The 26,944-nt window shown below is 42.9% G+C and overlaps 1 protein-coding gene across 3 annotated transcripts in view; it reads left to right on the top strand.

The window, feature by feature from the left end:
* ipo13b (importin 13b) overlaps positions 1-26,944 on the top strand; it is a 253,469-nt gene that overhangs the window by 129,591 nt on the left and 96,934 nt on the right. For all 3 annotated transcript variants that reach the window (XM_072510858.1, XM_072510859.1, XM_072510857.1), the window contains 4 exons: positions 1,121-1,268; positions 2,742-2,923; positions 18,218-18,244; positions 19,348-19,482. In XM_072510858.1, coding sequence (XP_072366959.1) covers positions 1,121-1,268; positions 2,742-2,923; positions 18,218-18,244; positions 19,348-19,482 — 492 coding nt within the window. The remainder of the gene's footprint in view (positions 1-1,120; positions 1,269-2,741; positions 2,924-18,217; positions 18,245-19,347; positions 19,483-26,944) is intronic.

Below are 26,944 nucleotides of genomic sequence, written 5' to 3'. Positions count from 1 at the left end.
ACTGGATGTGCCAGGACAGTAGAGCTTTGATCTGATCCCTTGGTAGCAGGATTGTGTAGCTCTGTCAATACCATGTCACTTCCGCGGTTTAAAAAATAAATACTTGCCTTTCAATAGTTTTTCATGATCCTCATCCTTCTAAATTGCTCTGAGATTTCCTAAGTACTTCAAAAGTGCAATCAGTGTTATAATGAAGAAAACATTCAGCATACATGTAGAGCTGTGTTTTAACTTAGTTGGTCAGACCTTGAGCAGCAGCAATTACAGATTGCCTCTCTCATCATTCTACACAATGTGATTGATTTTATTATTCCAGCTTTAAAATATATGGACGTATGATTTTGGACCCTCCCATTTAAGCCAGCTACTTAAAAGTATGACAATGTTCTCATATTTCAGTGCAATGACGGTATCAGATGAAATCTTCTCAACATACATATTTATTTGAATAGCTGGAAACTTCAAAGAATTTAATACTTTGAAACTAAAACTTGAAAGGCTGATCTGGTTTGCACACAAAATATAGCATCAGGGCAGCACGGTAGCATTGTGGATAGCACAAATGCTTCACAGCTCCAGGGTCCCAGGTTCGATTCCGGCTTGGGTCACTGTCTGTGCGGAGTCTGCACGTTCTCCCTGTGTGTGCGTGGGTTTCCTCTAGGTGCTCCGGTTTCCTCCCACAGTCCAAAGATGTGCGGGTTAGGTGGATTGGCCATGCTAAATTGCCCATAGTGTCCAAAATTGCCCTTAGTGTAGGGTGGGGTTACTGGGTTATGGGGATAGGGTGGAGGTGTGGACCTTGGGTAAGGTGCTCTTTCCAAGAGCCGGTGCAGACTCGATGGGCCGAATGGCCTCCTTCTGCACTGTAAATTCTATCAGCTTAAAAATCCTCCTGCAATTCTACTGACCCACTAATTCCTCTAAAATGGCAAATGCAGATTGAACTCAGCCAAATAACTGTGTTGACAGTGTAAAGTTGATAGCCATTGACTGTTTTATGAGTTTGAAATTAAGGGTGCATTAAAAAAAAATGCTTTTAATCAAAATATTGTTTTTTTTAACCATTTGGCAAATAATAGTTTTGTTGCATTGTGTAACTTTTTCTCTCTTTCTCCTTTAGCACATTGAAGCCTGTTTGTATGGGTTTCAATCTATTGCAGAAACCAATGATGTCAACTATTCCGATGTTATTCCAGGCTTGATTGGACTTATCCCAAGGATAAATATCAGCAATGTGCAGCTAGCTGACACTGTGATGTTTACTATAGGTAAATGACTTTGCTTTGATGAAGACATTTTCCAGTGAGATAGGTATTCTTAATAGGGAGCTGTGTCCAAAGAAGTAAGCTGAACCCTCTGACAGTACAGCACTTCCTCAGTTGTGCATGGAAGTGTCCAAATGGATTATGAAGTAGAACTTGAACCTTCTATCTCGGAAGAGAGAGCTATTATTGAGACAAGATTGATGATCAATAAATAGCTGAGGATGAAAGTTAGAGATCATCGAGTTTTAATAAACTAAATTTTCAACATGAGTAATCACTGTTAAGCAGTGTTCATAGAGTGCTGAACTATAAAACCAAAACCCCAGAGTACAGATTGAAGGAAGTCGAGCTCGACTTGACTAGCGCACTCCTCAGAATTCACCTAAGTACAATGCCCAGTTCAGCTCAGCGAGACTCATGAGGAATAGGCTCTGGAATCTGTTCACAGTGCTGTGATGAATTCTTGGAATCAGAGGGCTAAGTTGTGAGGAATAGTTGAAGAAACTTTGACTTTACAGCCCTGAAAGGAAAAGGTTTGAAATGCAAATAGTCTAGAAAGAGTAGATTTGTAACAATGGTTCAAACAAACTCAAATCCATAGGACAAGAAGACATTAGAAGAAACTAATAAAAATATAAATTTAGCAAAGATATCAGGAAATTCTTCATAGAAGAATGTTCAACTCATAGAATGGATTTCCAGATGAGGGATTAGATGGAAGACCTTTAGAATTTAAGTTGTTTGTTGGCTATTGTTTTGGTTGGAAATTTGGGTATTTGTGAATGAGTAAGGTAAGATGTGCCTAATGATTTTGCTCAACTTTATCACTTAAGACTGTGCAGTAGCAGATATGGGCATATTGTTATGGACAACACTTGACATCAGGAAATGATTTTGTGTTCATTCAAAGTACTTCTTCTCACCTTGACCTATAAAAGATGTACCAAGTGGTTAAGAAACTCTCAATAATATTTGTGATTCTCTGGAACTGGGATTGATGATGAATTCCTGTTCAACGTGAATCAATACTTATGCTTTACAAACTTTTTTGACCCTGGCAGAAGCGCCATTCTAATTTGAAAATGTATTCACACTTTGATATGGTAAACCATCTTGGTAGTTCCTCATTGTCTTGTGAAGAAGTTTGTTTGTGCCTGTTTTTTGGTAAACTGCATGTTGTGCGCAGAATCTATCTGTGGAATAAACATGACAATATCTAGTTATTAAAGTTAGAATGGACATTGTGACTACTGTCATGTTGAGTGATCTCCATTTGGACCGTGACCATGTAGTTTTGATCTTTCCAGATTAAAATCACAATTCTAAAATTGCTTCCTTGTACCCCTTTTCCTGCTTAGGGTCTAGAAATCAGTATTTGTGCGCTAACTGCTCTGTTGAAATGGCAATTTGTGTGCAGTTTCATAGTCACACGTTGATGGCCATAACCTTTAAACTTATTTCTAATCTTGTTTGCAGGTGCATTAGCTGAATGGCTGGCTGATCACCCAGTGATGATTAATAGTGTATTGCCATTGGTGTTGCATGCTTTGGGCAACCCAGAACTTTCCATATCCAGTGTTTCCACACTGAAGAAGATTTGTAGAGAATGCAAGTATGACCTACCTCCCTATGCCGCTAATATTGTGGCTGTTTCTCAGGTAATTATCATAAAGATTTTAAAAAGCTTTATTTGCAGCAGTTAGTAACTGCATTTGTTTACATTTAGAAAATTGCATTTAAAGTTCTTGTTGTATAACTTTAAAATTAGAGGCATTGGCCTCTCATCCCAACCCCCCTTGCCAAACTTCCTTCCCAACCCCCATAGACCTTAAAATAAAAAGACCGATCCATCGCTGAATACCTCCTTGAGCTCAGAGTGCAGTAGTATCAGTGGCCATGCTGGTGCTTCCCTTGTTTGGGTATCCCCTATCTAACCTTCTAGCCAGGGTGAGGTGCAGACAATATAAATTCAGCCCTCTTGTTTTGAAATCTCTCTCTACTGACAAAATGATTGGAGAGTTATTTTTCACAATAATACATCAAGGTATTTTCACATTTCCTGATGAAAGTTCAGTAATTAGAGATGCAATGTTATTTTTTCCCCTGCAGTCTAATGCCTTAGCTTTGTTTATTGAGACAATAGCCAATTATATCAATGTATTAGTTGGATGTATATATTTATAATAAGCTGATTTATAAAGTGAAAATATCTGGGTGTCAGAATAGGAATCAGTCTTTCTGGTGGACTTTGAATACAAACTCTTTTCAGTCAAGCACTGAGTTACATTAATGTAGGTAAATGGAAACTTGATTTCACAATTATTTTTCAAGAAAAGGCAGCACTATGGCACAGTGGTTAGCACTGCTGCCTCATGGTGCCAGGGACCTGGGTTTGATTCTGACCATGGGTGACTGTGAAGTTTGCACAAGTGTATGCATGGGTTTCCTCCCACAGTCCAAAGATGTGCAGGTTAGGTGGATTGTAAGATTGTGTAGCTCTGTCTATACCATGCCACTTCCACTCAGCCGGGGAGGGCAAAGTGCAGGAGAGTGATAGTTATAGGGAACACTATAGTAAGGGCACAGAAAGGCGCTTCTGTGGACGTGAAAGAGACTCCAGGATGGTATGTTGCCTCCATGGTGCCAGGGTCAAGGATATCTCTGAATGAACACAGGACATCCTGAAGGGGGAAGGTGAACAGCCAGAGGTCGTAGTACACATAGGTACTAACGACATAGGCAGGAAGAGTGGTGAGGTCCTGCAGAAGGAGTTCAGGGAGTTGGGCAATAAGCTAAAAAGCAGGACCTCAGGGTTGTAATCTCAGGATTACTCCCTGTGCCACATGTCAGTGAGGCTAGAAATAGGAGGATAGTGCAGCTAAATACGTGGCTAAACTGGTGGTGTAGGAGGGAGGGTTTCAGATTTCTGGACCGCAGGGATCTCTTCCGGGGCAGGTGTGACCTGTACAAGAAGGATCTGTTGCATCTAAACTGGAAAGGCACCAATACCCTGGCTGGGAGGTTTGCTAGAGTCACTCGGGAGGATTTAAATTAGTATGGCAGGGAGGTAGGAACCAGAGCGCTAGCTTAGAAGGGGTAAAAACTGAAGGGGAAATAGAGAACAAAAATAGGAGAACAACATCACCCTGTCTGCTTGAACGTAGTGGTTTGAAGTGTATTTGTTTCAACGCCAGAAGCATAGCGGGTAAGGCAGATGAACTTGGAGCACGAATTATGATGTTGTGGCTATCACAGAAACATGGTTAAAGGAAGGGCAGGATTGGCAGCTGAACGTTGGAGGATATAGATGCTTCAGGAGTGATAGAGGGGGATGTAAAAGGGGTGGGGGAGTAGCATTACTGGTTAAGGAGAATATTATAGCCATACTGCAGGAGGACACCTTGGAGGGCGCATATAATGAGACAATCTGGGTAGAGCTCAGGAACAGGAAGGGAGCAATCACAATGTTGGGCGTTTATTACAGGTCCCCCCAACTGCCAGCGAGAGATAGAGGAGCAGATAGGTAGAGAGATTTTTGGATAGGTGCAAAAGCAACAGAGTTGTTGTGGTAGGGGATTTTACTTTCCCCTATATTGACTGGGACTCACTTAGTGCTAGGGGTTTGGATGGGGCAGAGGTTGTAAGATGTATCCAGGAAGTCGTCTTGATGCAATATCTAGATAGTCCAACTAGGGAAGGGGCAGTACTGGATATGGCATTGGGGAATGAGCCTTTACAGGTGGTTGAGGTTTCAGTAGGGGAACATTTTGGGAATGGTGACCACAATTCCGTAAGTTTTAGGGTACTTTTGGACAGGGATGAGGGTAACCCTGGCGTTAAGGTGCTAAATTGGGGAAAGGCAAATTATGATAACATTAGACAGACAGGAATTAAAGAATTTGGATTTGGTGAGGCTGTTGGCTAGTAAATCAATATCAGACATGTGGGAGTCTTTCAAGCGACAGTTGATTAGGATACAGGAACGTCACGTTCCTGAGAGAATGAAGGATAAGTATGGGATGTTTAGGGAGACTTGGATAATGAGGGATATTGTGAACCTCGTCAAAAAGAAAAAGAAGGAGGACTTCCGGTGATGGCGGGCGGGAGGCAGCCGCACATTGGAGGGCTCCTGTTCGGGAACGGCATTTTCGGTGAGTAACGCCCGGTCCTAGAGCCAGCGACGGCAGTAAAAGTCGGGAGACAGAGCAAGGAGAAGAAGGATGTCGAAAAACACAAATAAAAACGGCCGGGAAAAAAGCGGCTGAAAGTCCGTTGGAGAGTGGAAAGGTCACCACGGGGTCAACAAAGAAAATGGAGGCTGGAGCACCAGGGGAGGCCGCAGTGCTTATGGCTGAAGAAATAACTAAGGTGATGGCTGCGGAATTCCAAAAGCAGTTGGCGCAGACTGAGAAATGTATGGAGACGGTGAGGAAGGAGATGAGGGAGGTTTTGAATGTGCTGGTGGAGGAGGCGGTTTCCCCGGTGGAGATGGCGGTGGCGAGCGCAGTGGCGGAGGTGCGAGAGCAAGGGGAGGCGCTGAAGGAAGTGGAGGAGACGGTATTGCAGCACGGTGATCAACTTCCCTCGATGGACACGAACAAGAATCTGCGAGGAAAAGTGGAAGATCTGGAAAACAGATCCAGGCGACAGAATCTGAGGGTCGTGGGGCTGCCCGAAGGAGTTGAAGGACCGAAGCCGACTGAGTATTTTGCCGTGATGCTGGCAAAACTATTGGGGGAGGGGGAGGACCCCTCCCGATATGAACTGGATCGGGCTCATCGGTCGTGGAGGCCTGTACCAAAGGCGAGTGAGCCGCCAAGGGCAGTGACTCTGTGCTTCCGTAGGTACAGTGTGAAGGAGAAGGTCCTGAGCTGGGCCAAGCAGAAGCGGTGGGCTGGAGCTGGTATACGTGTATACCAGGACTTTACGGTGGAGCTGGCGAGGAGGCGGGCTGCCTTCAACTGGGTGAAGAGGGCACTGTACATTAGCAAGGTGCAGTGCGGCATTGTATATCCAGCGAAGCTGAGGGTGACTTATAAGCTCAGCGACTTTTATTTTGGAACGGCGGAAGCAGCGGAGGAGTTTGCGAAGGCAGAAGGACTGTGGCAGAACTGACAAATTGAGGAATGGTCATGTGCCGATGTAACCTCATGACTGTATTTTCTTCTTTTTTTTGTATCACTGCGCGCGGATGTAGAGGCTAAAGGAGCCAATGTTGCATATATTTGGACAAGGGAAGGGACGGGACTTTCACTCAAAAGGAGGGCTCTTTGGGGTGTAGGTGGATATGCGGGGTTTGTGTGCTAAAAGGGGATCTTTGGGCTTTCCTAGGGCCGGGCAAGGGGGAAAGGGACCTGGGCGGGGGCCTCCACGCTGGCTGGTTTAAGCCGGCCAGTGAATGGGAGTGAGGTGGGGGGAGGGGCTGCGGCCATCGGAGCCTGGCAGAACAGGGTCCGAGTGGTCTAGCCGGGGTGGAAAGTTGGGGGGAGGGAACAGAGGTTGGGGGAGGGAACCGAGGTTGGGAGGAGGAGTTTTACAAGAGGCAGTGGACGGGAGGAGCTGGAGACTTTGGGGGGGGTACAACTTTGGGGTATCATGTACGGTACTCTTGGGGGTTGGTGGGCGGATGGGATCGTTGTTATTATGGGGATTGACATATCTTGTTGATTATTGTTTATTGTTGATTGGTGTAAATGTGGGAGAAAATGTGAAAAAGGAGGAGAATTTTTTAAAAATTAAAAAAAGAAAAAGGAGACTTATGTACGGTCTAGAAGGGTGGGCACAGTCGAAAGCCTTGAGGAGTATAAAGGAAGTAGGAAGGTACTGAAGCGGGAAATTAGGAGAGCTAGGAGGGGTCATGTGAATCCTAAAGCTTTTTATTCATATGTAAAAAGCAAGAGGGTAGCCAGGGAAAGGATTGGACCACTTAAGGACAGTGGGGGGAATCTGTGTTGAACCAGAGAAAATAGGCGAGGTACTAAATGAATACTTTGCATCAGTGCTCACTAAATAAAGGGACTTTGTGGAAGATGATTCTTGGGTAGGGCGTGTGGACAGTCTGGATCATGTTAACATCGAAAAGGAGGAGGTATTGGGTCTTTTAAAAGATATTAAGGTAGATGAGCCTCCTGGGCCAGATTTATCCCAGACTTTATTCTGGGATTTATCCCAGAATACTGAGGGAAACGAGGGAGAAAATTGCTGGGGCCTTAACTGACATCTTTGTATCCTCATTGGCTGCAGGTGAGATCCTAGAGGACTGGAGAATAGCTGTTTAAGAAAGGTAGGAGGGATAATCCTGGGACTATAGGCCGGTGAGCCTCACGTTGGTAGTAGGAAAATTATTGGAGAGAGTCCTCAGAGATAGGATTTATACCCTTTGGAAACAAATGGACACTTAATCGATAGAGAGCATGGTTTTGTGAAGGGGAGGTCGTGCCTCACTAACTTGATCGAGTTTTTTGAGGAGGTAACGAAGATGATTGATGAGGGGAGGCGGTGGATGTTGTTTACATGAACTTCAGTAAAGCCTTTGACAAGGTGCCTCATGGCAGACTGATACAAAAGATGAAGTCACACGGGATCAGATGTGAGGTGGTAAGATGGATATAGAACTGGCTTGGATACAGAACTGGCTCGGCCACAGAAGGCAAAGGGTAGCAGTAGAAGTTTTTCTGAATGGAAGGTTGTGACTAGTGGTGTTCCACAGGGATCTGTGCTTGGGCCTCTGTTGTTTGTGGTGAACATAAACGATTTGGAGGAAAATGTAGTCGGTCTGATTAGAAAGTTCGCGGATGATACCAAGGTTGGTGGAGTGGCAGATAGTGTTGAGGATTGTCAGAAGATACAGCAGGACATAGATAGGTTGGAGACTTGGGCAGTGAAATGGCAAATGGAGTTTAATCAGACAAATGTGAGGGAATGCATTTTGGTAGGTTTAACGTAGAGGGGAAATATACCGTAAATGGTAAAACTCTTAGGAATATAGAAAGTCCGAGAGATCTGGGCATGCAGGTTCACAGATATTTGAAGGTGGCAACACAAGTGGACAAGGTAGTCAAGAAAGCATGCCGAATGCTTACCTTCTTTGTCAGGGCATCGAGTATAAAAACTGGCAAATCTTGCTACAGTTGTATAGAACCTTGGTAAGGCCGCACTTGGAATATTACACACAATTCTGGTTGGCAAACTACCAGAGGATGTGGAGGCTTTGGAGGGTGCAGAGGAGGTTTTCCAGGATGTTGCCTGGTATGAAAGGTGTTAGCTATGTGGAGAGGCTGAATTGACTCGGACTGTTTTCATTGGAAAGATGGAGGTTGAGGGGTGACTTGATAGAGGTCAACAAGATTATGAGGGGCGTGGATGGGCAGGCACTCTTTCCCAGGGTGGAGGGGTCAGTCACCAGGGGCATAGGTTTAAGGTCTGTGGGGCAAAAGTTTAGAGGAGATGTGCGAGGCAGGTTTTTTACGCAAAGAGTGGTGAGTGCCTGAACGCGTTGCCAGGGGAGGTTGTGGAAGCAGATACATTAACGGCGTTCAAAAGGCATCTTGACAAACACATGGGTAGGATGGGTATAGAGGGATACGGCACAAGGAAGTGCTGAGGATTTTGGCAAAGGTTGGTATCATGACTGGTACAGGCTTGGAGGGCCGAAGGGCCTGTTCCTGTGCTGTATTCTTTGTTCTTTTATTGGCCATGCTAAATTGTCCCTTAGTGTTTAAACAGGTGTAGGGTAGGTTATGGGGCAGCGGGAATAGGGCAGGGGAGTGGGCCTAGGTAGGGCGCTCTTTCGAAGGGTTGGTGCTTCTGCATTATAAGGATTCTCTAAAAAGGATTTTTTTTAGATTTAGATTTATTGTCATGTGTACCAAGGTACATGAATAGTATTGTTCTGCGTGCAGTCCAGGCAGATTGACTGATTGATATTTATTGTCATATGTACCGAAGTACAGTGAAAAGTATTTTTCTGCTGCCAAGGGAACGTACACAGTACGTACATAGTAGACAGAAGAATAATCGACAGAGCACATTTACAAATGGCACTTCAACAAATAGTGATTGGTTACAGTGCTGAACAAGGGCCAAACAAGCAATACATGAGCAAGAGCAGCATAGGGCGTCGCGAATAGTGTTCTAACAAGGGACAGATCAGTCCGAGGGAGAGTCGTTGAGGAGTCTAGTAGTGTGGGGAAAGCTGTTCCTATGTCTGGATGTGCAGGTCTTCAGACTTCTGTATCTTCTGCCTAATGGATACTAGACTCCTCAACAACTCTCGTACTGATCTGTTCCCTGTATAAACATTATTCACAACGCTGTATGCTGCTCTTGCTCATGTATTTGCTTTGTTTGGCCCTTGTTCCGCACTGTAACCAATCACCATTTGTCGATTATTCTTTTTGTCTATTGTGTACGTTCCCTTGGCCGCCAAAAAATGCTTTTCACTGGTACATGTGACAATAAATCAATCAATCAATCACAAAAAACAAATCAATCAAAAATAATTCTCTTTCATACTGAATTAGCAAAATGATTTGCCCTGAGTTAATGGCTGTACAAATGTTTGAATTTTTTATAGTATTGAGACCAGTTGTTCCGCCAAAAAAACAATTATGACATCGGCCATTAACATTGGATCCCAAATAAATTAATTTTTTTAGAAATAGTGGCATGTAGTGGTTCTCCTGCCATGTTACACATCCAGCTGAGACGGCTGGAGAGGATTCTGGGAGAAGTCAGCTCGGTCACCACGACTGTACTGTGGGTAGCCGAAGAAACCCTCCAGTGTGGGGCAGCACGGGGCCGCAGTGGTTAGCACTGCTGCCTCACGGCACTGAGGCCTCAGGTTTGATCCCAGCTCTGGGTTACTGTCGGTGTGGAGTTTGCGTGGGTTTCGCTCCCACAGCCCAAAGATGTATTGGCCACGCTAAATTGCCCCTTAATTGTAAAAAATGACTTGGGCACTCGAAATTTTTTTTAAAAAACCTCCAGTGATAAACAGGAGGAAGATCATCATCCAACAGAGGTGGCAGAAGAGGGTTTTGGGAGACGTCAACTCAAGTCACCTAGACTGCACTGTGGGTAACCAAAGAATGTGTTGTCAAGGAGCGGTTAAGCCCAAAACACTACATTAGTGTTTCTCTCCCTCCCTCTCCTCGAACCAAAAAAAAAGGCACTGTGAGAAGGACAAGCAAGGTAAGATTTTAATATCTTTCTAAAGTGTGCAAGGGCAGAGATGGCAGTTAGGACAGTGATATGCTTCTCCTGCCAGTTGTGGGAGATCAGGGAGCTTTCTCGCGTCCCTGACAACTATGTCTGCAGGAAGTGTGACCAGCGGCATCTCCTCCCAGACCGTGTAGTTCGGTTGGAGCACCAGTTATAATAATAATAATCACTTATTGTCACAAGTAGGCTTCAATGAAGTTACTGTGAAAAGCTCCTAGTCGCCACATTCCGGCGCCTGTTCAGGGAGGCTGGTACAGGAATTGAACCCGTGCTGCTGACCTTTTTCTGCATTACAAGCCAGCTGTTTAGCCCACTGTGCTAAACCAGCCCCAGAGAATTCTAGCTTCCTCAAGATTTCTGTGGTAGGATTTTTTAGAAAAAGTCAGCAGGGAACACATTCTCACCATGCAGTCATTTAACATTCCCTGGTGCATGAATTGACTGGGAGTGCGAGGTTCATCCCTCATTGAACAGGAAGTCCTCCCTTAGACAGCTGCTTGGCAATCACATTTGCTGACATCTCTGTAGTCCCAATAGCACCACTGGGAGTCATTGTCCAAGCTGGGACTACACTTAGTCTGTGCCAGGAGTCTCAGGTAAGTGCATGGTTCTCGTGGCGGGGGCAAGAGGAGAGGCCCCATGAAAGGGAGTGGGCGGGGGTGTGGGGAGGGTGAGAATCGGGTTGGAAAGACAGATGGTGAAGGAGCACCTGAGAAGTGCAGACTTTTGGGGTGCGCCACCCAATCAGGAAAGGGGACTTTATGTGGAGGCATTCACCCCACCCCTTTATAGAAACAGCTGAATTAACGAGGGAGGGAAGAAATTAGAATTCTAAAAGATGAAAATGTTATGAAAATATCTGAATATTTCTTAAAAGAGTGTGATAGACACTAGCTTCATGGAGGTGGTCATAGCACAGGTTCAGACAGGTAGATTGGTAACCGCCAGGAGAGGCAGGCAGGAGCCCCCTACGGCTATTCCCCTCTCAAACAGGTATACCGTTTTGAATACTGTTGGGGGGGGATAGCCTCTCGGGGGAAGATACCAGCAGCAGCCAAGCCTGTGACACCACAACTGGTTCTGCTGTAGAGCAGGATTGGGCTAAGTCCAAGCGAGTGATAGTAGTAAGAGACTCGATAGTCAGGGGCACAGACAACGTTTCTGAGGCCACAATCAGAACTCTAGGATGGTGTGTTGCCTCCTTGGTGCCAGGGTCCTGGATGTCTCTGAACAGCTACAGAGCTTCCTGAAAAAGGAGGGTATGCAGACAAATGTCATTGTCCGCATTGGTACTAATGACATGGGGAGGAAGAGGTCCTGCAAAGACAATTCAGGGAGTTAGGTCAGGAGCTAAAATGCAGGACCTCTAGGGTAGTAATCTCAGGATTACTCCCCATGCCACGTGCTAGTGAGGCTTAGAACAGGGAGATAGTACAGTTGAACACGTGGCTAAAGAGCTGGTGTAGGAGGGAGGGCTTTAGATATATGGATCACTGGGATGTTTTTTGGGGAAGGTGGGACCTCTACAAGAAGGACGGGTTGCACCTGAACTGGAGGGGCACCAATATCCTGGACAGGAGGTTTACTAGTGCTGTTCAGCAGGATTTAAACTAGTGTGGCACGGGGTTGGGAACAGGAACAGCAGGCCATTAAGTGTAGAGACTGAGGGGAAAAGTGAGACTGAGATAAACATAGCGCAGAGTAAGAGCAGGCAGAAGGAAGCCGCATGGCTCAGTGGGACTGTAGGTCTGGAGTGCGTTTGCTTCAACGTAAGAAGTATAACAGGTAAAACAGATGAACTGAGAGCCTGGATCACTGCATGGGACGATGATGTAATTGCAATTACAGAGACATGGTTAAAGGAGGGACAGTACTGGCAGCTTGATATTCCGGGATATCGTTGTTTTAGACGGGACAGAGGGGAAGTAAAAGCGGTGGGGGAGTTTCATTGCTGATTAGGGGGCAGATCACAGCTGTGTCCTCCACACATTGAAGGGAATCTTGTAGTGAGTCATTATGGGTGGAGCTCAGGAATAAGAAGGATGAAATCACAATGTTGGAGTGTACTATAGACCTCCCAACAGCCCGTAGGAGACAGAGGAGCAGTTGTGTAATCAGATACTGAAAAGGTGTGAAAAAAGCAGGGTAGTTGCAATGGGTGATTTTAACTCATTTCTCTCTCATCTCTCTCTCTCCCACCACCACATATTGACAGGGGCACGGATGGAGAGCGATGTGTCCAGGAGGGTTTTTTGATTCAGTATGTTGACAATCCAACCAGGGAGAGGGCCATACTAGACTTGGTATTGAAGAATGAGCCAGGCCAGGTGATTGATGTTTCAGTGGGGGGGCAATTTGGGCTCAGCGACCATAATTCCACAAGATTTTGACTAGTCATGGATAAGGACGAGTGGCCCATGGGTAAGGGTGCTTAATTGGCAAGGGCCAAGTACATCCAAATTAGACAAGAACTGGGAATGTGGATTGGGAGCAGCTATTTGAGGACAAATCCACGACTGACATGTGGGAGGCTTTTAAAGGCCAGTTGATTGAAGTGCAGGACCGGCATGTCCCCACAAAAATGAAGAATAGAAATGCAGTATTTGGGAAGCATACGATAGGTCTGGGCATCTAAAAACTGGCAAAGCCCTTGGGGTGTACAGTGAAAGTAGGAAGGAACTAAAACGTGGAATTAGGGCTAAAAGGGGCCATGAAATGCCTTTAGCAAACATGGTCAAGGAGAATCCCAAGGCTTTTAAGCATATATTAGGAGAAAGAGGGTAGCAAGAGAAAGAGTAGGCCCACTTGAGGACAATGGAGGGAAGTTATGCCTGGAACCACAGGATGAAATCCTTAATGAGTACTTTGTATTGGTATTCACCAGGGAGAAGGACATGATGGATGTTGAGGTCAGGGATACGTGTGTGAATGCTCTTGAGAACGTCAATATATCAAAGGAGGAAGTGTTGAGTGTCCTAAATTGCATTAGGGTAGACAAGTCCCCGGGGCCAGATGAGATCTATCCCAGGTTATTGCAGGAGACGAGGCGAGAAATAGCTGAGGCCTTAACAGATATCTTCACATCCTCTTTGACCACAGGTGAGGTTCCAGAGGACTGGAGACTGTAAAGACGAAGGCTGAGGGGAGACTTGATAAGAGGTCTAAAAAATTGTGAGAGGCAGAGACAGGTGGACAGTCAGGGTTTTTCCAAAGGTGGAAGTCTCGATTACAAGGGGGCACAGGTTCAAGGTAAGAGGGAGAAAGTTTAAGGAAGATGTGCAGGGTAAGTTTTTCATGCACAGTGATGGGTGCCTGGAACGCGCTGCAAAAGGATGTGGTGGAAGCGGGCACATTAGCAACATTTACGAGGTATCTAGACAGATACTGAATAGGGAGGAAATAGAAGGATACGGACTGAGTAAGGGCAGACGTTTTTTTAAAGCTAGGGCATCATGATCGGCACAGGCTTGGAAGGCCGAAGGGCCTGAACCTGTGCTGCACTTTTCTTTGTTCTCTTTGTTCTTTGAAGTGGATGTAGAATGATTGGGCGGAAAACTGTTAGGAAGTAGTCCCTTTGTCCCTACTCCTCCATTTAATCAAATCATGGCTGATCTTGCACTGAAACCTACTTTCCCAGCTTATCACTAGATTCCCTTATTGTCTAAGAATCTCGCAACTTCCATCTTGAATATACTCAATAATTGAGTAGAATGCTACATTCAGCTTTCCTGACAAATTTAATGACTGGATTTAAAGTGTTGAAATCACGACTTGTTTTTTAAAAATCTGTATTACTGCTTGACTCCCTTTTTCAGAAGAAAATTTGAACACACTTGTGCTAGATTTCTTTTAAAGCTAGATAATTTGCATTCCAAGGGAAATGTATCTTTTCCCCCCTTTCATTTGACGTTACCCTTTTATAAGGCCGAAATACTGAAGCCTTGGAGAAATTGCAAATCTTAATGTTATTAAAATTTCTAGATGATCAAGTAGGTACAACTCTTTATCTTGTATTCATTTCCACATACATATATATTATGCTATTCATGTTATTCACTGTATATTAATGTAGTTTAAATGTCCACATGATGGTGCTTAACCTATAATTCATCTTCCCCCTTGGATAAAGAACAGCTCACTGCCAGAGATGGGTATGCTGCCTATTGTTTTGTGTGTTTGCAGGCAGACATGGAGGAGAAAGCAACGATGCTCATCTGTGTGTTTTTGAAATAACAGAAAATACTGAAATACATGGATGATCCATCAGCTTTTCAATACACCTCAAGCATTAACCTGTGTTTTTCATCTTTTCAAACTTTGGGCGTGTGACAATTGGAGAATTTTAGAAATATTGGCGTCTAAATATTGGGACAAGTTAAGAGTTTAAAAACTTGGGGTATAGTGTGTTTGGCTGCAGAGATCATAGTTTTAAAAAGGGTTTTGTTTTGCTTCTCGGACAAGCAGATGAAATTGACCAGAAGAATGTGTCTTGACTGGGGAAGCCCCAAGAGAATTATATACTTTTTCAGCCTGCAGATATTATTTGTTTTTCACCTTGAGGAGATATGGACATTGCAGGATGTAGCCCAGGAAAGCAAAAAGACAGTGAGTTGGGAGAAGCTTTGAGAGAGAGAGAAAGAAAGCAGGGAGCTGAATTCTGATCTGCTTGACCATGAGTCCACAATTCTTTCCCAGTAGGATAATTAAAAGTTTTTATTAAAAAAAGTAATATTTTATAAAGCAGAGCAGTCTTATCTGAAGACGAGAAAGAAAATGAAATGAAATGAAAATTGCTTATTGTCACAAGTAGGCTTCAAATGAAGTTACTGTGAAAAGCCCCTAGTCGCCACATTCCAGCGCCTGTTCGGGGAGGCTGATACGGGAATTGAACCGTGCTGCTGGCCTGCCTTGGTCTGCTTTCAAAGCCAGCGATTTAGCCTTGGGCTGAAACAAGTTAGTTGAAGCAGCTATTTGAAGACATTCAGTTCTAACCGGGGCCCAAATCTGTTTTATAACTCCTGGACAGAGTTAATGAAGAGCTGAAGGCTAGAGAACAGCTAGCATTGGAGCCTCATTAAGCAGCAGGTATAAGTGATGGTTACACAGAAGAGAAAGCTAGCTTGGAAAGGCAGCATCAGGAGAAAACTGGCAGCCAGCATCAAATTGCACAGGAACCTCAGCATACCAGCAGTCGTCTGCATGAGCTAGAAGAAGAGCAACAACAACTTCAACAAGAGAGGGAATTAATCACAAGGCAACAGGTTGCAATGAAAGAAAATGCAGGAACTGTGGCGCTCCAAGAGAAGTCAAATTTCATCATGGTAGTGACACAGGAAGCAATGATACTATTTGTATCATTGTTTCACAGCGAGCATCTTCAGTGGTGGAATATTGTATCCAGATGATGAAGAGTGTGTACTAAATGTGAGAACACATTGTCAAACCGCTTTAGAAAAATAGCTGGAAGCTATCCCCGAGACCAGATATCTACTTGATAATGCCAGGATTACTTGCATAGAACTTGTGCGAGAGTCTGTCCAAAAGAAAATGTGATTGCTGATACTTTATCACGACTGTAACATGTGAGAAGACTAAAATGGATTATATTCATGTTCATGTTTGTGTTGATAAATCGTAAAATGATATATCTTTATAGAATACAAGCTATATGTAATCTTAACTGTTTAAAGTTGCAAGGGCTTTAGAAAATGAAGCCACCTGTTCACACTGCTGGTTCATTTTCTTTTGGGGGGATATAGGCTTCTAAATATTGGGACAAGTTGGGGGTATCGTGAGCTTTGATAAAGAGTCATGCGGACTCGAAACGTTAGCTCCCTTTTTTCTCCATAGATAATGGCAGACTTTTCTGTTTTTGTTTCAGATTCCAGCATCGGCAGTATGGGGGTATAGTGCATTTGGTGCACTGATCTTGGTTTTAAAAAGGATTTTGTTTTGCTTCTAGGACATAGCAGGTGAAATTGACTAGAGGAATGTGGCTTGACTGGGGAAGGGCCTGTGGAGTTAATGTACTTCTGCAGCCTGCAGAGATCATTTGTTTCTCAGCTTGGGGCGATGAGGTCATTGCTGATGTAGCCAGGAAAGCAGAAAGGCAGTGAGTTGGGAGAAGCTTTGAGAGAGGAGCTGAATTCTGATCTGCCTGACCCTGAATCCGCCATTCTTTCCCAGAATGATAATTTAAAAATAAGAGTAATAACATTTTAAAGAAGAGCACTCAAGGAAGATGCTGAAACAACCTAGTTGAAGCAGCTAATTGAAGATATCCAGCCAGAATCTGCAGGGGTTCTAACTGGGGCCCAAATCTATTTTATAAAGCAAGTTTTACTCAATGTCCTGCTAATTTTAAGATCGATTGAGAGCTGTATGTTTGTTTCTTTTCTTGAAGATGCTCGCTGTGAAACAGTGATACAAATAGTATCATTGCCTCCTGTGTCACTACCATGATGGAGTTTGAAACACTACTATATAATTAATGGGAAATTATATAGTAGTGTTAAGGGGTAATTGTAAGATGTTCTTTTCAGGTGTGAAGTTCAAAAAGTTTAATATTGTATTCATAATAACGTTTTGTTTTAGAAATACAAAAGCCTAATTTTTTTCATGTAATCACTCTTGGAGCAAATCGTTCTTTCTGCACAGTCTTGAAATAAACTGAAATATTGGAATTTTAGTCCAGTATCCTAGCCCCTGTTGGGGTGTGGTAATGGGTTATAATAGGTTGTGTCGTGTATTTCCAGCATTTCTGTATTTAAAAAATATGAACTATTCTTTGTTTTTATTGGAAACAAAGTAAAAAGGGAGTAAATTCGATTATAAAGAGCCCTTAAACAAAATGGGCGGGATTCTTTGATCGCCAGTGCTGAAATCGCGTTCGGCGATTGGCCAGAGAATCCCCGTTTATGCCAGAATCGGGGGAGGTGCCGTTTTTGCGATGCTCCGCCCCCTCAAAAACAGCATACTGGTGGAGTATGCCACATGCCGTATGGACGGCCTGGGGATGGCACCTGAGGCCCTCCCCAGATGCTCTGTCCCCGATGGGCCGAGTCCCCGATGGTGTGGGACATGTGTGCTCACATCATTCAGGGACCTCGCATAGCGGCTGCAGATTGAGTCCAGCGCTGCCACAGTCGGGAGGGTGAGGGGGGGGGTGAGCTGTTCCACTGGCAGGGGGGGCTTCAGTAGGGGGTAGGGGCACTGGTGGGGGGTGGTCTAGGGGTGGCGAGGCTTGTTACAGGAGGCCACCATGCGCATGCGCGGCCACAGACTCGCCATTCTCTGGCCATATCCGCAGATAAAGCTGGGGGCTTTACGCTGCGCAGCTGCTAGCCCCCCACCGGATGGAGGATCGGTGCGGGGGTGGTGCCGACTTTCTGGTCGTAAAACCAGACGCATCCTGCGGACGTAGCCGCAGGATCGGAGAATCTAGCCCAATGTGTTATCGGAGTTGGAAATAGGTTGCAAAAGAGGTTGCAGTTCTGTAATATAAATTGTTAAGCAGATGCTGTTACTTATTTTATGCTCTGTCTGCATTCATCTTCCATATACAGGTATATTAATGTATTAAATTAATTTAGTTTGTTAACTTATATGAAGAATTAAGATTTGTGACTGTGTCAGACCTGAGATTAAGGGATAAGTCTGTGAATGTGACAGTTTGTTACAATGTAAACAAATGATAACCTCAAGTTTTATTTTTGCTATTGTCTTCACAGGAAGTTTTAATGAAACAAATTCATAAGGTCAGTTGACAACATTTACTGATGGCCATTAAAGCTCTGTTTAAAAAACAATACAAATGATAATAGTTTGCCTTCACTGTGTTTACGTGCACCGCAAAGCATTTCATGACTATATTGTACTAAGTCCGCTTACTAAAATAAGAATGTAAATGTGACTAAGCATGCTGCAAAATTCTTAGAAAATAATTTAAATTGAATTTCTTGACTGTCTGCATTTATGTAAAAATAGTTTTAATGCAACAAGTTTGCATTAAAATTTGAAGTTAACACAAAACGGTCATGCCCACTGATAGTGAATGAGCTTCTGCAATTTTATGTGGTTTTTATACAGATTATATGTACCGTCTGATTATATCCTTTTTCTATAATTTCCATTCACAGATTTATATGTAAATGCTGCAAATTAATGAACATCCAATGACAAAATACTATTTTAGTAGAGCTCAAAATCGAGTTTATTAGAGCACCAGACAATGCGAACAGCAGATATAAAAATTATTAACCTGACAAACGTTTCATTTTAAAAGCTGCTTAAAGTAGCATTTATATACCCATATCTACTACTACTAAGCGTGGGTTGTCAAAAGCTACCAATAGAAAGTTTTGGACAATGAACAAATGTCCGCATTTCAAGTGTATTTTAAAATCCAGTGGATTATCCCGACCGAGAGAGAGGTCGAGAGAACGGGAGAGAGGCCAAGAGAGAGGGAAGTTTCCATTATTTTTTGTTTAATTTTACTCGTTTTGTCCTGTGCTTGTTTTAAACCCTTTTGGCAAATGTTGACTTTTACTAGAAACATGTTACAGGATGTGGGCATCGCTGGCGTGGCCAACATTTATTGCCCATCACTAGTTGCCGTTCAGGAGTTAGTGACGAACTGTTACTTGAACCTCTGCAGTCCCTGAGATATAGATACGCCCATAGTGCTGTTAGGATGGGGATTCCAGGATTTTGACCTAGCGACAGTAAAGGAACATTCTAATTTCACTTGCTTTTGTTTTTATTTGGTACGCCAAAAATTATATCATTATTTTAATTTATCTTCAGATTATGTAATCTGTTTTCATTCACTGAGCCCTTTTTTATTTTTCCCCTCCCTCAGACAAGTCAATGTATGTGGCTGATGCAGGCACTGGGATTCCTGCTCTCTGCCCTCCAGGTGGAGGAAATCCTTAGGAACCTGCACTCCCTCATCAGCCCCTACATCCAGCAGCTGGAGAAACTTGCTGATGAACCGGTATGTACGATGAAAAGCCAGCAGCTTCCTAACGTTTGCCCGAAAACCAAGACCTCAGGATTGCATGAAACTGTTTTATGTGCTTCTCTTGCTTCTGTCTCCCCTCCCATACTTTATTTTCACCTTATTTTTTCTGAAATATTCCTCCTCCCTTTATACAGTGGGTTTTTAAAATTGGTCTTTTCATTTCCTTGGCCTCAACGTATTGTTAATCTAGCAGTTTAAGTTCCAAGAAGCCCAAAATACCACAAAAGCACAAAGAGATTGACACACACATTCTTGTACAGCATACATTTTGCATTTATCAAGTAATAATTAAGTGAAAACTATTATTTGATTTCTGATTTGGGTAGTTGAATTTGGCACTCTCTACTACGCTCCATAGCAGATTATCCCAAATGTGTAACATTCCTATAAAAATGTTTTTCATACTACCATTTTTTAATATTACTTTCCACAAATTTTAATGTAATGTTCTCTGATCCATCTGTTTTGCATGTTATCTTACCTACATTTAACACTCTAATATTCATCAGTGTGTTCCCAAACCCTATCATTTTGTTGATTTATTGCTCAGCTATGGAACATATTCATAATTTCTCATAATTCATCATTTTTCATTGGGAATAAGATTAATTGATTTTCTTTTACACACTAGTTATTGTTTATATATTTTTTGTGGTATGATCAGAACTATTCGAGTGGGGGGGTCTGTTAGTTCCGTTGGCGAGAGGGCTAGAGTATGATGCAGAATGACGCCAATAGCGGTGGATCATTCATTTTACCGGCTATTATAATTCATGGAGTCTATCTCCTTGCTTTGATGCTACATAATCACTTGCCTCTCTCTAAAAGAGAGATGGCTAAATTATTTTGTGGGCTGTGGCTAAATCTGCCTTTTGCTGATGCCTTGCATATGGTGTGAATTTGTGACTAGTGTGTGATACTTTATATTTCTCTCTCGTCTCTCTTGCTCTTTTTGGCTTTTCCCATTTTACATGGAGTTACCACAATGCTATTTGAACATCTTCCCTTCATGTCAAACATAATTTTTGGAATTTGGCAGATGGTTTTAAAGCCAGATACCCTTTCTGCCACTCGCTCTTCCTATTTACCTGGGCTGTGGACTGGCATTAATACCCACAGGCTTGCCTCCATCAGTGGCTGGATTCTTCCATGGCCAGCAGGTCTGGAGTAGGTCTTGAACCTGGAGTATTCTGACTCTGAGGCAGGGGTGCTACTGTCTGATCAACACTAGCTCGTGTGCAATACTTTACATTTGTCAATGTTAAATTTATGTTGCAATGTTTTCCTGTTGGATAACCAATCTAACGCCTTCTACCAATTACTTTACATCTTCTGCCTCTACTTTTCTCTGTATTCTAATGTCATCAATAAATTTGACAAGAATAGATTAGATTAGATGTATTCAAACAACGACACAACACCTTTTGTTCCCCTTTCCTATCTGTCATTGCACCTCAAGACTATTCTTTGTTTCAGTTTTTAATTAAGCTATTATCCATATCTTACATTGATTCCCTGTGCCTTATAGCTTAAAAGTAAATCTTCCGTGGAGAATATCAAAAGACTCCTTGAAGTTTTTGTAATCAATATCGTAGGGAATTCTGCAATCTACATTACTTCTAATACTCAAAGAAGCTAGAGAGATTTGTTCACAGGACTTTTTCAATGTGCACCATGCTGCTTGTTTTTTCAGCTTATTCTTTACAGTACTCATTTTACCCATTATTAATCAGCTAATTAACCTATCAGTTGTTGAATAATGTGCTTCCCCTTTAAGGATACAGTGATATTTGCCCATTTTGAACCCTATAGAACATTTCTAGCACCCAAAGATTCATTCATAAAAATATCTAGTACCATGCAGATTTCCTCCCCAGTTATCTTCAGTATTTTCCAATATATACCATCGGGGTTTAATGTCTTGTTAATCTCAAATCCCTTTGAGCTATATGAATGCATATCCTACTGACTTAAATGTTTTAACATATTTGGGTGTATTAAAAATGGATAGCAAGTAAACTTTATCCTCTTTGGTGAATACTTTTAAGAAATATTCAGATATTTTCACAACATTTTCATCTTTTAGAATTCTAATTTCTCCCCTCCCTCATTAATTCAGCTGTTTCTATAATCAGAGCTTCGATTCATTTTGGCATTTTTAATACCCCAAGTTATTGTAGTTGATTTGTGAATTCATTGAGTTTTCCTTCAGTATATTCTTTCTTTATGTTTAGATTATACATCGTTCTGACATAATTTTATCTTGCATACTTCAAGGGCAGGGTTTTGTGGGTCTGTAGGTGGTGGATGGCCTTCCCGCTGCCTATCCACGTGCCCCTGACATCTGATGGGCAGCTGAGGCCTCATCCCAATTAATGGCCACTTGAGGGCTACTTCTCCATGTCATTTTGAGACTGGAGGGAGGAGGTCAGGGATGGTGGGGGCAAAGCAGGTAGGTTATCCAGACCTTGGATGGAAAGGGGGTGGGGTGAATGCCTCCACATAAAGTCCCCTTTCCTGATTGGGTGGCATACCCCAAAAGTCTGCACTTCTCAGGTGCTCCTTCACCATCTGTCTTTCCAACCTGATTCTCACCCACCCCACACCCCCGCCCACTCCCTTTCATGGGGCCTCTCCTCTTGCCCCCGCCACGAGAACCATGCACTTACCTGAGACTCCTGGTGTAGTCCCAGCTTGGGCCATGACTCCCAGTGGTGCTATTGGGACTACAGAGATGTCAGGGAATGTGATTGCCAAGCAGCTGTCTAAGGGAGGACTTGCTGTTCAATGAGGGATGAACCTCGCACTCCCAGTCAATTCATGCACCACGGAATGTTAAATGGCTGCATGGTGAGAATGTGTTCCCTGCTGACTTTTTCTAAAAAATCCTACCACAGAAATCTTGAGGAAGCGAGAATTCTCTGGGGCTGTTTTAGCACAGTGGGCTAAACAGCTGGCTTGTAATGCAGAACAAGGTCAGCAGCGCGGGTTCAATTCCTGTACCGGCCTCCCCGAACAGGCGCCGGAATGTGGCGACTAGGAGCTTTTCACAGTAACTTCATTGAAGCCAACTTGTGACAATAAGTGCTTATTATTATTATTACTATTATAGCAGAGATTGCAGAGATGCTCAAAATTATGAAGATATTGTTAAACTAAGTCAGAAGAAACTTTTTAGTGGTGGGTAGATCAGTAACCAGCGGACACAGATTTAAGATAAAAGGCAAACGAATCAGTGAGGACTTTTTTAATGCAACAAATCTTTATGATCCATAATGCACTACCTGAAAGTGTGGCAGAAGCAGATTCAATTGTAACTTTCAAAAGGGAACAGGAAAAAGGAAAACATTTGTAGGACTATGGGGAAAGAACATTGAGGGTGGAAATAGCTGGATAACTATATCAAGTGCCAGCACAGCCACAATGGACCAAATCGCCACCACCCCGATCTAAGGTTACATGATTCTATGACTACAAATTCCCTGTGCATTTGCTCCTCCCACAATTGACATTGTACCTTCAGCTACCTTATGCTGTGCACTGGAAATTTCATTAATTGCCATTAATTTCCAACAATAACTTGTTTTTCGCCCGACTTTCTAGCACATCCACCTTTTCAATATTCACGGCCGTTATACTCTGATGGTCAAATTGCTAGCCTAAAAGTCTGCAAGTGAATTGGAGGATTGTATATACGGGCCAAGATTTTCTGTCCTTTTTCGTGGCTGGGTTGAAAGTTAATGGAGTTTTGGCTGGAATGTCAATTCTTGCTTGCAATGGGTCCCGCCACAGACCCGACCAGAGAATCCTGCCCATTGTAACTTCCCATTTCACTCACCACAGCTTTTTTCTTTTGTTCCTCAGCTGCTTTGACTTCTCAATATCCACACATGTTTAAAATGCTTTTATATTCCACTATTGCCTTCTTGCTGGCTCTCCCCACTATCTTGCATACTGTGCCACATCGGCCTGTGTCTTTTTCCAGTTTGCTTACCAAATACATTTTTTACGCTCCTTTTTCAGTCGATCTTCTATTCCTCTCACAGAGTCCATACCAAGCATTTATCATCTATGAGCTTTTAACATTGAAGCCCTTTGAGCACATGAGTTCTTTTCTGCACTTCATGCTCTTTGCCTTCAGGTTCTTGATGAGCAAGCAATGTTGATTGTAGCCTTGATGTGGAAATGCCGGCGTCGGACTGGGGTGGGCACAGTAAGAAGCCTTACAACACCGGGTTAACGTCCAACAGGCTTGTTTTGAATCACTAGCCTTTGGAGCGCAGCTCCTTCCTTCACCCGAGGAAGGAGCAGTGCTCTGAAAGCTAGTGCTTCGAAACAAAACTGTTGGACTTTAACCTAGGTTAAACTCCTCAGTTTTGTCAATAGAATTATATCATAAATGCGAGGTAAAATGAGAGCATTCATTTGTGTGCATTGAGGCCCTGATCTAAATGTATTTATAAACTTAACAACCTCAAAATGTCCATTGAAGAGCATAAAAGTATATTCTAGTTAAATTAAAATTGATTGCTGTCGCTCCAGTTTGAAACTGAACTCTCATTTCCATTTACTAAAGCTTAAATTTAAAAGGTATACATAGAGTTGCACCTAAAATTAATGTATTTATATATAGCACCTTGTGTGCCTTAAATGTTTCACATTTTATGTACAATCAATTATATAGTAGTGACTGTTACATAGGCAAACCACCCAGCCATTTTGTGGCCAACAAGGCCTTGCAAATAGTGTTATTATTAATGATCAATTAACCTAATATATTGTGGCATTGATTGAAGAATATTGTTCAGGATTTTGGGAAAACTTTGTTTCCCATCAAATAATGATGGTGGAGGCTTACATTAATATTGCATTCAAATAATGGCAACAACAGCAATTTGCATTTATATAGCACATTAGAAGGCATTCCTAAGCACTTGCCAAGCATGTTTTGACACCGGACCCCACAGATATTAGGCCAGATGACGCAAAGCTTGGTCAGAGTGGTAGATTTTAAGGTGTTTCTTAGATCCATAGAATTCCTACAATGCAGAAGAAGAGCATTCATTCCATTGAGTCTGCATCTGCCTTCTGAAAGAGCACCCACCTAGGCCCACTCCCCCACCATATCCCCTTAACCCCACCTAACCTCCGCATCTGGACACAAAGTGACAATTTAGCATAGCCATTCCACTTAATCTGCACTTCACACTGGTGGGAGGAAACCAGATCACCCTGACGAAATCCATGCAGACACTGGGAGAATGTGCAAACTTCACGCAGACAGTCATCTAAGGCTGGAATTGAACCCGGGTCCCTGGTGCTGTGAGGCAGGGAGAATGTGCAAACTTCACGCAGACAGTCATCCAAGGCTGGAATTGAACCCGGGTCCCTGGTGCTGTGAGGCAGCAGTGCTAACCACTGGGCCACCAGCACAATAGAGAAGCAGAGAGGTGCAGGAAGGTTCTAGGCAAGTGAAGGTGCAGCTACCGTTAATGGAGTAGTTAAAATACTTGGTCAGAATGAAAGAATGCATATTTTGAAGGGTGGTGAGCTGGAGGAGATGACGGGGATAGGTAGGGGAAAGGTCATGGAGGGATTTAAAACCAAGGAAGAGAATTTTAAAATCAAAATGTTGCTTGACCTGGAGCCAATGTAGGTTAGCAAGTACAGGGGTGATGGAGAAATGGGACTTGCTGCGGGTTAAGATACAGGTGGCAGTGTTTTGGATGACCTTAAGTTTATTGCAGGTAGAATGTGAGAGACCAATCAGGACTGCATTGGAATAATCAAGTCTAGGGTAATGAAGGTATGAATGAGGATTTCGGCAGCTGATGAGCTGGGCAAGGGATGAAGTATGAGGTGCGAGGCCTGGATAGAGTGGATGTGGGGAGGATGTTTCCACTTGTAGGAAAAACTAAAACCAGAGGACACAATCTCAGACTAAAGGGACAATCCTTCAAAACAGAGATGAGGAGGAATTTCTTCAGCCAGAGGGTGGTGAATCTGTGGAACTCTTTGCCGCAGAAGGCTGTGGAGGCCAAATCACTGAGTGTCTTGAACAAAGAGATAGATAGGTTCTTGATTAATAAGAGGATCAGGGGTTATAGGGAGAAGGCAGGAAAATGGGTAGAGAAAAAAATCAGCCATGATTGAATGGCGGAGCAGACTCAATGGACCGAGTGGCATAATTCTGCTTCTATGTCTTATGGAAATAGGCAGTTTTGGTGATGCCACAAATATGTGGTTGGAAGCTCAATCTCCAGAGTCAAAGGTGATACCAAAGTTCCAATTGACTTGACGCTTTTCTCAGACTATTACCAGGAAACAGGACAGAGTTGGTAGTTCGAGAACAGAAATTGGAGTGGTCACCAAAACCCTTGCTTCAGTCTTTCCAATATTTAATTGGAGGTGATTTCTGCTCATCCAGAAGAGATGTCAGATATGCAGTCTGATAATTTAGCAACGGCGCAGGAATTGAGCTAGGTGGTGGTGACGATGACATTGCAGCATCCCTCAATACTGGGTTTAGGAGTTGAGTGAGACTGAAAGTCATAATTTTTGATTCAACAGGAAATGCTGGACGTATTAGATCACACAACACCTGTTGGGGGGGAACAGACATGTTAAGTCAACTACTGCCCGACCAATGTTTCCAGCATTTTCTGTGCTTTATTTTTGCATCCGAATTTAAGCAGCTGTATTTTTCTGCCAGTAATGCACACTAGATTGTGATTCTGTTGGGACAAATATTTCCCATCATGCACACTTTCACAACAGATAATCTCGTGTTCTAGTAGAGAATCTCCACTTTGCATTTGCATTAACATTCCTTAACTCCATTGAATAATCAATGTTAATTTGTGGCAGTAAAGCTTTACTATGACTGAGAACTGTTTTGTGATAGGGTTTTGCTGTGTTGCACGTGAAAACATAACTGCAGTTGTAGTATCGTGGCATACACCAGTCCTTTCAGTATTCCAAGGGTGCTTCTGTAAGCTTGCTTCATGACAGCTTAAGTAGACTACTTAAAAAAAAAAAGAAGAATATTTACGTGACTAAGTATTATGTCAGCCTGGCTAAGTTAAATACATGTGTACATATGAACTTCAAATGTTCATTTTAAATGTTATTGCAGCGTTCCTGTAATTTTTATCGACATACGAAAATAAAAATCTTTTAGTTGTAGAATGAAAGCAGTATAGGATCAGTTAACTTTCTTTAAGGTATAACATAGCACCAATGCTACATTTTTGTGTTAGTCCTGGAGATCTGCTTTGTTCTGCTGTCAAATTGTATCCTAACTCTGAAATAACAGTACAAAATCATTTGGCAACAGCACCACAATTGTACAGTAAATTCACCCTTAAAATGGCAATTGCTACTTTTTTCTAACCGTTTGGCATTCTGGTTCAGCTGGACCAGGCTTAAACTTGTA

The sequence above is a fragment of the Scyliorhinus torazame genome, chromosome 7, assembly GCF_047496885.1.
Source record: "Scyliorhinus torazame isolate Kashiwa2021f chromosome 7, sScyTor2.1, whole genome shotgun sequence".
Lineage (NCBI taxonomy): Eukaryota > Metazoa > Chordata > Chondrichthyes > Carcharhiniformes > Scyliorhinidae > Scyliorhinus > Scyliorhinus torazame.
Note: the sequence above shows the minus strand (reverse complement) of the source record. Positions and strands in the feature narration are given on the sequence as shown.